General features: G+C 41.3%; 1 protein-coding gene across 1 annotated transcript in view; it reads right to left on the bottom strand.

Annotated features, from left to right (window-relative positions):
* Positions 1-6,403: 6,403 nt before the first annotated feature.
* AIG1 (androgen induced 1) overlaps positions 6,404-14,412 on the bottom strand; it is a 78,594-nt gene continuing 70,585 nt past the window's right edge. Inside the window, exons 5-6 of the mRNA XM_053382073.1 lie at positions 12,784-12,947; positions 6,404-8,783 (exon numbers count right to left, since the gene is read on the bottom strand). Coding sequence (XP_053238048.1) covers positions 8,746-8,783; positions 12,784-12,947 — 202 coding nt within the window. The 3' untranslated portion in view covers positions 6,404-8,745. The remainder of the gene's footprint in view (positions 8,784-12,783; positions 12,948-14,412) is intronic.

The following is a 14,412-nucleotide window of genomic DNA, read 5'->3' as shown; positions in this document are numbered from 1 at the left end:
TTTCTATAGTGGCTTAAAACATTTAAGGCAACAACAAAAAGCTCTAAAAATGATAGCATAAACCAAAAACAACAGTGCAGCAATCCTAATAAAAACAGGGTCAGCACAACGGTTCATTCCCCAAAGGCTGACTGAAGCAAGTTTCTACTTGTCTGTAAAAATTGGGTACACAAATACATAGATTTAGACAAATGGACACAAAATGCATATTAATTTCCATGCATACAGGGTTGTTGGTTGTTGTTTAAAAAAACAACCACCCCACAATGTATGTGGAAATGGGGAGAACCCAACTTAAGACTGAATAAACGAGAAACTGATAGAAACCAAAAGCAACAGATTCACCTCCCCCTCCCCAGGGGGTTATCTGGAATGCAGAAACTGAGGGTGGGGGTTAAGCATCTATTTTTGTGCCACTTCTCTGCTTTAAATTCGCCTCTTGCAAAGCTGTTTTTCTTCTTAAGACTGGCCTAGGGCCCAAGTTCCATGGGGCTTATTCCCAGGTGTTTGCGGAAAGGACGGCAGCTGTAGCCATGACCAAATTTAGTTAGATTATATCATGTATATATTTTACAGAGCATGTCCTGCTTTTTCATTTAATTAAATATTCAGCAAAAAGGAGCAATTACCATAGCAACATTTTCCTTCCAAAACCCATAATGGGAGACCATGCAGCTGAAAATGCATACCACACACTTAAAACTTGCAGATTTGCACACTGCAAACATCAGAATTTCCACATGCAAGAGGAAGTCATTTAAGCAATTTGCACATTCTCATACTTTTGTAATACTCTATTATCTCATAAATAAAGAGACCTTCCTTTGTTCAGCTGGGTTCATCTCCATCCCACTGAAGTGTTGGCAGTGGTTCATGCCACCTCCAGATCTCTAGCTATAAATTCCTGACAGTAATCCCACGCTATGCAAATGTATAAACTGAAAATCCACTTTATATTATTTTTAAGCACAGTCCTTGGAACGGAACAGTACAAGTAAAATTGCTAAAGGGGGAGACACACATTCTCCACTGCTTGAATAGCAATCATTCAGTTTCATGAAGTTTCGTGTATGTTAACATTCAAGCTAAGGTTAAATATGTGTACATTTTGGAAAGCTGGCAGGTTTCTAAGGACTGAAAATGAAACAGAATGACAGTAGTACTTTGAGGACATCACAGTTGCAAATGGATTGGTTGATTTAGTGCCCACACAGTGTCTCTGTCACTAGATGAATCCCTGTGTGAATGACACTTGAAGGACACCACCTTTCCCCATCTAAGTGGAGCAGCTAGGTATGGGCCAATGTTATTTGAAAGTCCTGGAGGCAGGTAGACCTTTGAGTGGCAAGAAGCAGGTAGAGGATGTGAAAGAAATGGGATTTATGTGTAGTGATGGGGCATTTGGGCAGGCAAAATGAGGGAACTGTGTAGGATGCAGATTTTGGAATTTCTCAAGATGTCTGATAATCATTAGCTAGTGCACTGCATTGTGTGACATGGATAAATTTATCAAAATAACAAAAAGCACATTAAATCTCATCTCCCAAATCTCTAGTTTTGCTGTCCTTTTCTAAGCCTTTTCTAGCTCCGCAATATTCTTTTCTCTTTATTTTAAGTGAGACAACCAGGACTGTGCAATGGATTCCAAATGCAATTGCACCATAGATTGGTGTGGTAGCATTATGATCTTGGTAGTTTTATTTTCAATTCTGTTCCTAATGCTCCCTAATGTGGAATTTGGTGTGGGGCGACATCCACAACAACATGAAGAACTGGAGAAAATTGCCTCCCCTTCTTTCATGTTAGAGAACACCTCTGCTGGATTAAAAGCTATTCAGCGAGCAGAATGGCAGCAATGCATGTCACTCATGGGCAGTTAAGCTTTTTCTGATAGATGTGAATAGAACCAATATGTATGAAGGAGGGTATGTCAGGGTTTTTGTTCTTAAAAGATGTGCAGCCGGGGGGCGGATACAGTCTGTGGATCATGGATAATCCAACACTGCCCTAAAAGATCTGATATGGGCAGTGCTATTTTTCTAGAAAAAGAGGTGCCGGAACTCACTATGAACACCTCCCTTGTTCTCTTATAATGGCAATGGCGACCACCTGAGAGGCACCAGAACTTTTTTTTTCCCAGCTGAAAAAAAGCCCTGGATATGGCAGCAGTGAACTTAAGTGTGGGGTCTAATGCAGTGTTTTGTGCTGTACCTCCACCTGTGTTCAACCTGTGTATTTATAAACACTCGGATTGTGAAATGCCAGTGAGCCTCAGCGATCTGGCTCCAATGGAAACCGTTTCCCAAACAATCCTAATGAAAGGAGGAGACTAAGAAGGGCTCTGTGTGACTGGCCAAAGTGAAGGTGGGTGATGTTGACCAGAGACATAGAAGCTTTGGGTTATACTGCTAAAAATGTCTCAGGACTGCTGAAACAGCATGCATTTGAGCAAGACGTGGCCAGCCAATTCAGCTGCAACAGCCTCCCCACTAAATATGAACAAGGCCTTTTCATTCTTTCCCTAACATGTGAATCAATAACAAGCAATGGCAGGGGACAAATATTCACAGACAAGTTACAGGTGAATTAAAAACCGTGTAGGATGCAAAAAAGAAATACTTTATCCAGCCCTGTGAAGGCACTCAAGTTGCACATTCAGGACTTTAACCTAGCATGCTTTGACTATCAAAGCTGTTGTTCACACCGTCAGATCAATATTGTGCAGGAATGATTGAATGAATTCTAAGTGTGATTAAAGTCCCCTCCTTCTTTTGCAGGGACCGGCTGCAGACTGACATTCAAATCAACTTGGCACAGCAAGTCTGCAGGGATATGTTTGTGTGGTGTTAAATTGGCCTTTGGTGTTGTGCACTTTCTGCTGTTCCAGACCCTCCTGCCTGGTGTAATAGCTCTGTGGAATAAATACAGTCCTCATGAAAGAGGGAGACAAAGACTGCAATATTAAAAAGAGAGCTTGCAGCCTGTTCCTTAGCCGCAGCTGAAATGGGAGATGTACAAACCAACTAATCAAACACTGGCATAGCTGTCGGCTTCTCTGCCCCACCCCCACCCCCACCGCCCTGCAATGCACCAGGCATACCACCTGCCTTTCAAAATAGTTTACAAGCACAACGCGAACCTTCAAGTGTTCATCTGTTCATTCACCACCTTTAATCTTGCCGATTGCCGATGTTGTTTTTACTTGTTTTAGCAGTGAGCTTTTTATAATGAACGGCAGGTTATGAATGCTTAACTAAGCAATTCAAAGTGTGGGTGGGGGAACTGTATTTTCCTATGTCCTGCTGGATTTGTAGTCCTACAGCAAAAAAAGCTGGCAGGAGGCCTGGGGAGTTCACTCTGTTCTCAGAGATTTTTTAAAGTTTTGTTCCCATTGGATCTGTCCCCCATCACCCTCCAGCAAGCCTCCTTTTCTACCTGACACTGGAACTTCCACTTCAGAGGATCACTGGTTGAAGATCCTTCCAGACCCTCATGATGAGGGTTTGTAAGGCTGGATCACTCCCTCTGCAGGCAAAGCTTTCTCTACTGCCTTGCAGGGAACTTAGGATTGCAACTTTAAATAAATAAGTATTCATGCAGGGGGCAACATGTATTTTTTTTTAATCAGTTCTACCTCCTCCAACCCACTTTGGATTGCTCTGTTAAACATTTATACCCTACCTTTTCCTCACAACTAGATACCAGCTTACTTGAAGGATTGCCTCGTTCCCTCTGTGCTTGACAGCTTCTTTCTGCGGAACTTGTATTTCTATAGGTGCCATATAGTGTTTGTTCCACATTTGTTAGTGTGGCAGCATTTACGCTTTGCGACTCCCTGTTGGAAGTGCAACAGTCCATGTGGAACTTAAGTGTTAACTGTTAAAATCAGCTAGTCAATAGCAGATGTAGGTGCTGCTAGCAACCAGGGTGTGTGTGCCCTGATTGGCTGTGTAGCTCTGAGAGGTTTTTTCCTCTGTACATTTAGCTGAATGTCTCCCTGCTAGGGAGGGCATTCCCTGAAAGAGGACAAGACCTCTCCTTTTCTTTCTCCTCAAATTATACATGTTTTTGTTCAGTTTCCTCAGTAAAGTGTTATCAGGACCCTTTTCCTCTCTGTGTTATTTAAGAGACTTTGCTAACATATTCTATCCACTCTGCCACTTCTCATTTCAAGGAAGGAAAATGAACCTCAAAACCATATTTCTCCAATGGAAACAAGCTGTTTCAACTGAAGATGTCAGAGAATTCAACTGAAAACAGAAGCAGGGATGGAAATTGCTGATGTTCGCTTATTTGTCCCATGTCCAGAACAGATATCAACCCAGCAAATACTATTGGTGTTTTTTGTTGCTGTAGCTTTCAGTCCACAAATGATATGTAACTGATTGCTTTTCTCCCCATCCTCTATTTGCATTGCATTTCCTTTGCAGTGAAATGAATGGGGCAGAATAATGTAATGACAACATAACTTACACAATTTATGTAATCAATTACATAAATTATGGACGTTATATAATTTTGCCACAGAGGACAGAGACACAAAAAGCAGTTTTGGGCAGAATTTGAATTGTAGTGGAACAGAAACAGGGCTGCATGAGATAAATACAGAACAAAACGTGATGTCTTCTTACACCTCTAGTTTTAACTTTGTGCCACAGTCAAGACGCCCTTGAAATGTTAAGCTAGTTTTGAAGGAGGTGCTTTCCCATGGGTTCCTCTGATGCCTCTAGTTCAAACACATGGGAAGGGTACTGCATGCGTGGCAGCAAGATCTTTAAGTCATTAAAGGACGGCTGTGGGAAGCACAGACAGAAAGCACCCGAGGGCACGACTGTCATATTTAAAACACACCACAACTGAGAAGATTTCCGATCTTCCTGCCATCTCAGATGCTCTGAACTGAAGACAAATGCTTGCTTTAAGAACAGTTTAGCAGCAGTTAAACACTAAATAAATTTGAGTGGAAACTCACCAAGGCGACTGCATTGCTGATCTTCAGCAGTCATGATCTCTGCTGCCAAGAGTGTTCCACAAAGCTCTGGCATCTGCTTGAAACAATGTCATCACTGCAACTCTTATCTAGGATGGTGGTTTCTCACTAGGATGACACATCAACATGACACAGCCCAAGAAATCAGTGTTGCGCTAAGAAAGATGAGCAATGAATTATTGTGAAGGGAAGATAAATGGGCAGCATGTAACTGAGGAACTACTTGACAACAAGGTAGCTGATGATATGGAGATATATAGTGCAAAAGGCTTTCTGGGTAGCCATAAATTGATAAAACTGGAATTACAGGATAAATTGACACTTGGAAAGCACATTTAGGGCTAGCTGATTCACTTCTCTTATGTGGATTTTAAGGCGTTATGCATGCGGCGAATATTTTTTCTTCTACCAAGCCTTAGAGATGCTTGTCTGCATATGCTTTCTGCCTGTAACAAGATTTATATATAACCTGGAGGATGCTGTGAGCTGATCTAGATTTAGATGCAAATCTTTAGATATATCAGCTTTGATTTCGGTGCCAGGAGTTTGTGTAGGTGGCCTTAAAGGAACTTCCAGCTCTATGGTTTCATTCTACCAATAGGAAAATGCATACTATTCATCCTACATATTAGCATAGCATATTACAGAAGAAGAGATATCCCGCTTTATCACTACCCGAAGGAGTCTCAAAGCGGCTAACAATCTCCTTTCCCTTCCTCCCCCACAACAAACACTCTGTGAGGTGAGTGAGGCTGAGAGACTTCAAAGAAGTGTGACTAGCCCAAGGTCACCCAGCAGCTGCATGTGGAGGAGCGGGGAATCGAACCTGGTTCACCAGATTACAAGTCCACCGCTCTGAACCACTACAACACACTGGCTCTCAGAGAGGTGCCTTAACCATAAATATTTCTCACTAGCTTTTGAAAAAAGGTAAATTTATTATGTTGGGTGTTGTGTTGGTACGAGGTTGAGACTTTACTGTGTGGGTTTTACCAGTCGATTGCCACTGTAAACACACTGCATGTTTGGAACACATCATCACTATGATGTCGATCTGGTGCTTTGAGTTCAGGTTCAGCATGTGACCATCTAACAAGTTTTCATATTACAAAGGTAGCATCAAAATCCCCAGAACACACGTGAGAAATTCATGTGGTTTGACCCATGTCAGCATCACCCTCTTGGAAACTGGGGTGACACTGGTGTAGGAAACTGCTGCAGCTGGGACCACCTCCCATAAGGCCTCGGGCCTCTGACATTAACTTTGTGGCAGAGGAAGGAGCCACACTGCAGCAACTCCCTGGCCACAAAAGGTAACCGGCGAATGAGACTCAAGGAAGCATGCCTAATGCCAAAAGTAGAAGACTACACTAGCCACCGCAGGCAGAAAGAATGTAAACTGCTCTGCAATGCTTCAGTATTATAAGTTCTTTTATTACTATTTGCCATTTGTGCAGCGAGTAAAGTACAAAGGCCAGCATCCAGTGTTTAACGAATAAAAGGTCAATGAGAAACACAGACTTAGACTGCAGACATGCAAGTCCCAACAGCAAAGAATGAGTTATGCGAGCCTTGCCACGCGAAAGCACTCAAATACTATTAACAAAACGGCACAGACCTTTTTTTTTTTTTACCAACCTGAACTTCACATTGTTGACAATGAAGCCTCAATTTACATTGCACCACTCGTGTTGAAAAATCTTGTACTAAACTTTCAAGCATTGTCTATAAATATTTCCTCAAAGAGATATGTGGCCAAAGTGAGGCCTTTCGGCCTTTTTGGTGCATTTGCTTCTGGCAACTACATTTTTAAAAAGCGTTGCTTTCCAGAGGTAGAGAGGATCTTTATTTATTTCTGCTCAGGAGAACCTCTCTTACCAACTATATTTGAAGCTGCAATTCTATACCCATTTACCCAAGAGGAAACACTGTCTGAACTCCCAAAGTGTTGACTTCTGCCTGCTCATGTATAGGCTTATGGTCTAAATTCCTCTTCTGTCGGGAGATGGATATAGAATCATAGAATTGTAGAGCTGGAAGGGGGACCCCAAGTCCAATCCTCTGCAATGCAGGAATCTTAACTAAAGCATATATGAGATGGCCACCCAGCCTCTGTATAAAAACCTCCAAGGAAGGAGAGTCCGCCACCTCCTGAGGGAGTTCACCCCACTGTCAAACACCTCTTACTGTCAGAAAACTCTGCCTGATGTTTAGCTGGAGTCTTTCTTCCTAGTATGCTCTGTGAAAAGCGTTGACCAGTGGAAGGTTTTAGGGACAGATGCAGCTCATGGAACAGTTTTGTTAGTGAGCTCTCGCTGCACCCAAAGGCTCTGCCAAGCTGTAATGAAAACGTGGTAAAGATTTTCCTTACAGTTGTAAGGAAAATAAATTTGTTTTCAAAAATGATGTGAGATATGCACTTCACACTGTTGCTCTCCAGGGTTTGCATGAATGCCCTGTGTCCACGACCCAGAGTTGTAAAAGGTCCTTACTGTTACTTTAGAATAACTTTATTGAAGAACCTAACCACTTGAGGAGTCTACTTCTGCCCCCCAGATCTCTATTTAGAACAGAGGTGGCCAGTTTGGTGGTTTGCAAAGTGCAGGAGGCCAGATTAGCAATTTTCTGCTCCCCAATGGTGTTACTAAAAATGGATATTCCACAATTTATTGTGACATCTACTATTTGGCTATATGAAAAACTAAGCCTGACAATATTCTCTCCAAGCTGTGAAGCCTTTCCTGCTCAATAGATGTAGACCACTCCCAGACCCTAGACCACTGACTAGAGACTGGTGATCCCTGAGACTACGGTGGTTGGACATCCTGCTTCTGTAATGCAAGGGGCCTTGGGCATGCTTTGCAGATTGCATGCTACTTCACTGGCTCCGGTTTGCTCCCCCAAGTGATCCTGAGTTGTTTGTGCAGTTGGACTGGCTCTGACTCAGCCACTCCTCTTACCTGATGCTCTCCTATTCCAATCCTACTATTCACCAATCCCTGTCTTCCTCATTTACTGTAAAATTTAAGCCCAGTGCCAAATAAATATTAAATAAAAGGAGTCCATCTTGTCATTGCTCCTGGAAGGAGTATGATGAAGTTCTGCCATTTCTTCTAGATGTGAATAAAACCAGGTGGTGCTATTAAGATGTACCTGCAAACACCTGAGCAGCAAGAACTTTTTTGAACAAAGGGAGACTATTTTTGTTTTTATTGATGTGGTTTTGTACTTTAGCAGCACTGAGTTAAATCAGTTTGTTTTAACAATTTTTATAGCCCTAGTTGACCACCATTGTCCCAAACACTTATTGTCCGTAATGTGATGATTAAAATTCCACAGAACTCTCTGATTTGTTAATTCCACAGAACTCTCTGATTCAAAATATTTGCATGTGTGTGTTAAGTTTTCCACTCTTTTGAAGACGTGGCTTTATGATACAGCTAGATATGCAAACAATTTCCCCACTGATTTCCAAATCAGAGACAGAGCAGACTTCAATGATGCTGCCACAGGAAAGACACTTAACATAGTAACATACATAATTACATGTGTAGAAGAGTCGTGGAGAAGTGTATCATATATAGTGTTATGGGCAGAGGCAGGTATCAGGAAGGAGTGGGACAATAAATCAATATCCCTTTTCTTTTTAAAGAGAAAATAAAAGTATCCTGGATGCACTGTTCATGTAAATGGCCAATCTCTTGACACTGAGATGTCTTCCGTATAGCAGCAAATCTTGTTTTCCTCTTTCACATTCAGTCCAATTTAGGCTTTTCTTTTCCTTCTTCCATACCTGAGCACAAACAGAAAACAACTTTTGAAACACCTGAGGAAATCGGAAGGCACTGCATCCTTATGCTTCTTCTGCAAAATTTTGGGAGGAATTTAACGTTGTACATCCTAAGGTGATCATTCTATCAGGGTATAAGCATTTGGGTTTGCCAAGCAGAATGATTCCCCCTCCCTCCATGCCCCGTTCCAAGGCTTCTCCTCACCCTCCCCCAGGCCAATTTTGGACTGTGTGCGAGGGAGTGGGGAGGGAAAGAGCCCCTTTGTGCAGATCTGCTGCTGCTGAGACTCATCTGCCAAACCCTGCCCTTTGTTTCTCCTTTGGTGCCTTCCCAATGCATGATAATAGGCAGCAGAATGCTGACAAAATGGGGCCAGACTAACCAAATAATCTGCAACCATACTGGCTTTTTACTGTTAAATAATAGCTTGTCTGATATATTTCTTCCACATTTGAAGCTCCTCCGCCTCGTTCCTTGTTGAATAATGGTGAAGATCATTCTTCATGATGTCTATTTACTTATGAGCATGTATTGTATTCATGGTTACAAAACAATGTCTATGCTGGGATAAGCAACAAAATATTTGAGGTTCTCCAAGTCATATTATTAACTGCTGATGGGTAGGTTTGGGGGCATCATTTTAAAGCCATTAAGTGTAAAATGCATTTATGCCCACACAAAAATGTCCAGATTCTTATACCAGCTGTCTGTGACACCAGTCCACAGTCATCCTTGATTTCAAAGACCTCAAACACACCAATAACTTGGATCTGTAATTGTAACAATATATCTGTATTAGCTCATTATAATGAGACCCATGAATTAAAGTGCTGCAAGCAGCTTGGAAAGTTCAGCCGTTGCCTGAGTAGTATTCCATTGGTCGATTTCTTGCAGTTAATCCTAGCAATGGTTACTCAGAAGTAAATCCCAACGATTTCAAGGGGCTTATTCCCAGTAAGGTCACACCCCGCTATGTGGCCATAGTATAGAGACTTAACTCCACTAAGACTTCCATCCTTTAGATTCAATGGGACTTTTTTCAGAGCAGACCTGCAGTTGGTATGTACTAACTTGACTGTGGCAGTCTTAGCTTTTAGATTGCCAACATTTTGCAAAGTTTATTGATTTCAATAAAACATCCCAAAGTGATAAAGGATCATTGCCCCAGTCTCTCCTTCCTTACCAAAATTATACAAATAATTTTGCTTCTAGAGGTGCAGTTCTGAGGTGCCCATCTCCTGCCCATTCTCTACTACTAGAGACACAGCCCTCCTTCCCCTTTCAGATCTGATGGCACAATCTTCTCTAAGTTCAGCAATACCCACGCAAATGCCTCGACTCTGTGAGGGGGAAGGGGTGCTTCTGATCTTGCTCCACTTCTGCCCAATCTCAGAGACATCAGAAGTTAACTTTCCTACACAACAATTTTTTAAATGACCTCCCCCTCCCCCCCAAATGTTATTAGTATGGTAGGTGCACAGGTGTCTCTGGGTGCATTTGGCCTTTAATATTAATTTTATTTTAAACTAATGTGGCCAAAGAAAACCCACAATCCATAGAGGAACATTGAAGCACAGCAAGGACAAAACATAGCCTGGAAATAGTCACCAGGTTGTTGTTTTTTCAGAGAGCTGAAGACACTTTGAAAGAAGGATCACTGCTTCTGGAGTGTACTACTCATTTTTGCTGGAGATAAAAACAACAGTTCTTACTGTTTCAAAACCTGCAAAACCTATTTAACCGTCAGGCAAAATAAAGAGTGTGAAAATCATGGGAAGCAAAACCTCACTCAAAACCACTTTCTTTAAAATTGTTCTTTAAAAAGGATTCTTTATAACTATTGCCTGGCTCCAGCCTTCAAAAACCAAAATCAATTCCCAGAAACAACCAGAACAGAACAAAACCCCACCACAGATTCAACATATTGTAAACTGTAGGTGCGATAGAGGGAAATGTGGCAAGCAGTAAACATGTCGCTGAAGTCACCACAGGAACCAGAGACAGCAGATAACGGGTTAAAAAAAATTGCAAAATTTCCCCATCTTATTTTCCTTAAGCAAAATCTACAGGCAGCAACACTTACCTCATCTATGAAAAAGATCCAGGTATTGTCAACAGCATCCTTTACTGTGTTTCTCGTTCTTTTTGAGCAATCCAGGCAGTGAAAGCCCAGCATAAGTAACTTGCAAGGCACAGAGAAGGGGGCTTGGATGGGGCTGTGAGAGGTGCTGCCTGCTTGTGTGTCCATGCGCTTGTTCAGGTGTGTAGGGGGGTGCAGGTTCTGTTGAACCCCCTTGGGATTCTCCATGTGCAGGCATTGCACTCACAGTGTAACTCATTCATGGCCATTGATTGTGTTTTTCTGGCAATGGAAACATTCGTCTCTTTCAAACGCTTGTTCCTGGGCAAAGTTCTATTCTTAGCTTCTGGCAAAAGTTTTGTTCTTTTGTCTGTTTAGCTAATTTGGACCAAACCACCCTGCCAAACACCTTCGATCTATTCTGAAAGTGTTTCTTTTGGAAGTTTCCAGTGCTGCTGCATATCCCAAAAAAGAAATTTCTTATCTTTCTTTTCAATAGGACAGGGGTCTAGAGGTTTGGCAGAGATGAGAAGGAACCTCTCAAAAGGAAACCTGACCATAAATCACAGTACTTTTCAAATGGAAAATCTGCTTGGCTCAGATTTCTTACCATGGGCTTCTTTGAAAAACACACCCATATCTGTCCAAATTACAGCAGAGGGGCAAAAGCGTCTGGTAGTGGTGATTTTGTTGAAAGACAGAGTAATGAAGCAATTTGGTTTGGACATCACCAATAGTCTACATACAATGGGCTGGGTGTTGCTGACAAACCAAAAATAATTGGATAGTCAGTCAAAGGTTTAAGAAAACAAAACAATGGCTCAGCTCCAGAAATGCATATTGGCTTTGGATCCTGTGCTGATGCCAATTCTGGTCTCCTGTGTCCTCTCTGCTGCTGGAGGAAACTTTTCCAGTGGTTTCAAGCTGTAGTGTTTCATTTTTCTTCATAAAAGAGCCTCTATCCTTTCTTGAGAAGCATTTTACTGCTGATGGATCAAATACCCTGGCAGAAATTATGTTATCTTCAGACCTGTGGGCTGACTCTGGCCCATAGAATGGGAAGATTTTTCTTTGCCTACCATGTTTGTGGTTTAGTTTGGAAAAAGTAACTGCAAATTATTTTGTCAGTAGTGGTGTGTTTTTTAAAAAATGTAACTCTTAAAGGAAGAGAGGGGGAAACCTTTCAGACTTGTAAATGCCTTTTTCTTTCCACCCCAACCTTTATTATAGGATGGCATAAGCTCATTGTATAATTTTGTGATATGTGGTATACTTGTCAAACCTTTTTAAGAACATCCAATTTAGATATTATCTGGATCACAACAGGCACATCCTTAATCACCTTTGCAGAACTTATTGAGATTAGGAGTATCACCCAATGGTGTTGTTTCATTCATGGAATGATCTTTGATCCAGCAGAGGCTTCCATGAATAGAAGTGGTTGCGGAAGGTGATTTTTGCTAATTCCCCCTTTAACTCACTAGTAATTTCTGGATTTATGTACTTATTTATGTATTTATGTTGTCATTTGATGCTCTCAGCTAAATGTCCAAAACCAGGCAATGATAATCACACCCACACCCAGCCTCAAATTAAGCCCAAATGTACATCAATGCATGAGTGTGCAAGCAACTTCATGTACTGATTTCAATGCAATCAGTTTGCGTGGAAAGGTGTTTGCATGAAACTGCAGCAATGGGAAATAACTGAATGCTACCAGATTAGATTGAAATGGTAGAAAATTTATGGGGTTTTTTTTCTGACCAAGTAACATTGTATGGAATAACCACCAAGTGACATAATTTAAACACATGAAAAAGACATGGTGGAGTCACTCTCAGAGAACTTTACAATGTCCATGGCAATATGTGAATCAGCCCTTGTTTCATAGTTACATCAGTGCTTCTCAAAATAATACTCACATTTTTGTGTATCCCAGATGCAGTTGTTTAGGATCTCACCCAGCAAGTAGAAGATGTTAATTATTGCAGTTACAGTAGCAAAGAAGATAATTTTAGCACCTGAGCCAAGGTACTCCAAGAGAGGGTACACCCAAACACCTGTTACATGATAAATCCAACAGACCCTAATATAAATACAGAGAGAAATCAGAAGTTTTCTTTAAATAAATAAAATTATACAATAACAAGAACTTTTTTTCTATGAGCAGAATCCTATGTCTATTCAGAAGTAAACTCTATTGATTATGTTTAGTTGTCTCGTGAGATTTTGGTATACATCTACGAAACACCCACCCACCATTTTTGAATGGTTTTGAAGAAAAGATATAAATGTGGCTTACCATTATGCAAATAGCAACTGGGCTGTAGTGTTAATAACACTAAAAATGGGTTGGAGCCAAAGGCTCCTTTCTTCTGACCGATGGATTCTTGCTGCAATGGATGGATTCCCCCCGCCCCCCCAAAAAAGAAGAAGGAAACCTTTGGCCTCAACCCAGCATTTGCAACTATTGTAACACTTTTTGATTCCTAATTGTTATTTATGATTAATCGTTAGATACAGATAGCCATAAGCCTAGGTGTATTCAGCGTTGCAACGTATCTGTCTATTTATATGCTATGCTTGTCTTCTGTGGATTTGCTGTTGGTCATACAGGCAAGTTTTCCACAATGCTCAAATCACAATTCTCTCTCACTTTTTAGTCAGGATTTTCCCATTCTGCAGATAAGAATGACATTGGCATTCACTGCTAGTGTGGAAGCTCCTTGGTGCATTTGTCTGATGTTCCGATGGGCTGCCTCTGTTGTCACAACCCCTAATTCTGTTTGCTGCTTACCTGGACGTAATCTAGTCTTTTTGTTTCCAGCAGCCCAAATGATGTAAATGTGCCTATTTCTGCTGACTGCTATATGCTTAGGACATGCCCCAAAGATCTCTGAAGACTGCAATTGCAGCACATATGTCAAGGAAGTCTTGCACAAAACATTTATATGGTATTTCTTAAAGATATACTGCAAGCCCCTGAAAAAACCAAATCTAAGCTGGAGGCCTCTGTTCATGCCTTAGAGTAAAAATAAAAACATGGCACCATCAGATCATCTCTCCCATATCGCATGCAGCTCTATCCTAATCATAATAAAAGCCAATATTAAAAAGTAGGGAAAAAAGAGTACTGCTCTCTGATTTGAGGGCATAGTGTGAGAAATTGTAGTGGACTAATAAATTCCCCATGTCATTTCAGTCCTGAAAGGCTTATAAAGTGTGTGTGGGGGGGAGTTTATGACAGTAAACCAGGTAGGGTTCCTTGGGAAGAGGATGCAATGAAGGTGCCACTACAGAGAAAGCTCTGTCCTTGTAGCAACAAGCTTAACTTAAGGAGGCAGAGGCATGGGAAGCAGGATCTCACCTGATTACATGAACAGATGAGGAGACATGGGGAAGAAGTTACTCCCTAAAATGTACCATAAGTATCTATTATGGGTGCATATCCTAGAAACCTTTATAGAAGCAAGCTGGAACCAGACAAAACATGCACATATGTAGATTCTTTTCAATCTCTCTTTCAGTTTATTGATGATTAGTAGGAGATT

Source organism: Podarcis raffonei, chromosome 3 (assembly GCF_027172205.1).
Source record: "Podarcis raffonei isolate rPodRaf1 chromosome 3, rPodRaf1.pri, whole genome shotgun sequence".
Classification (NCBI taxonomy): domain Eukaryota; kingdom Metazoa; phylum Chordata; class Lepidosauria; order Squamata; family Lacertidae; genus Podarcis; species Podarcis raffonei.
This window is presented reverse-complemented; position numbering and strand designations above follow the sequence as displayed.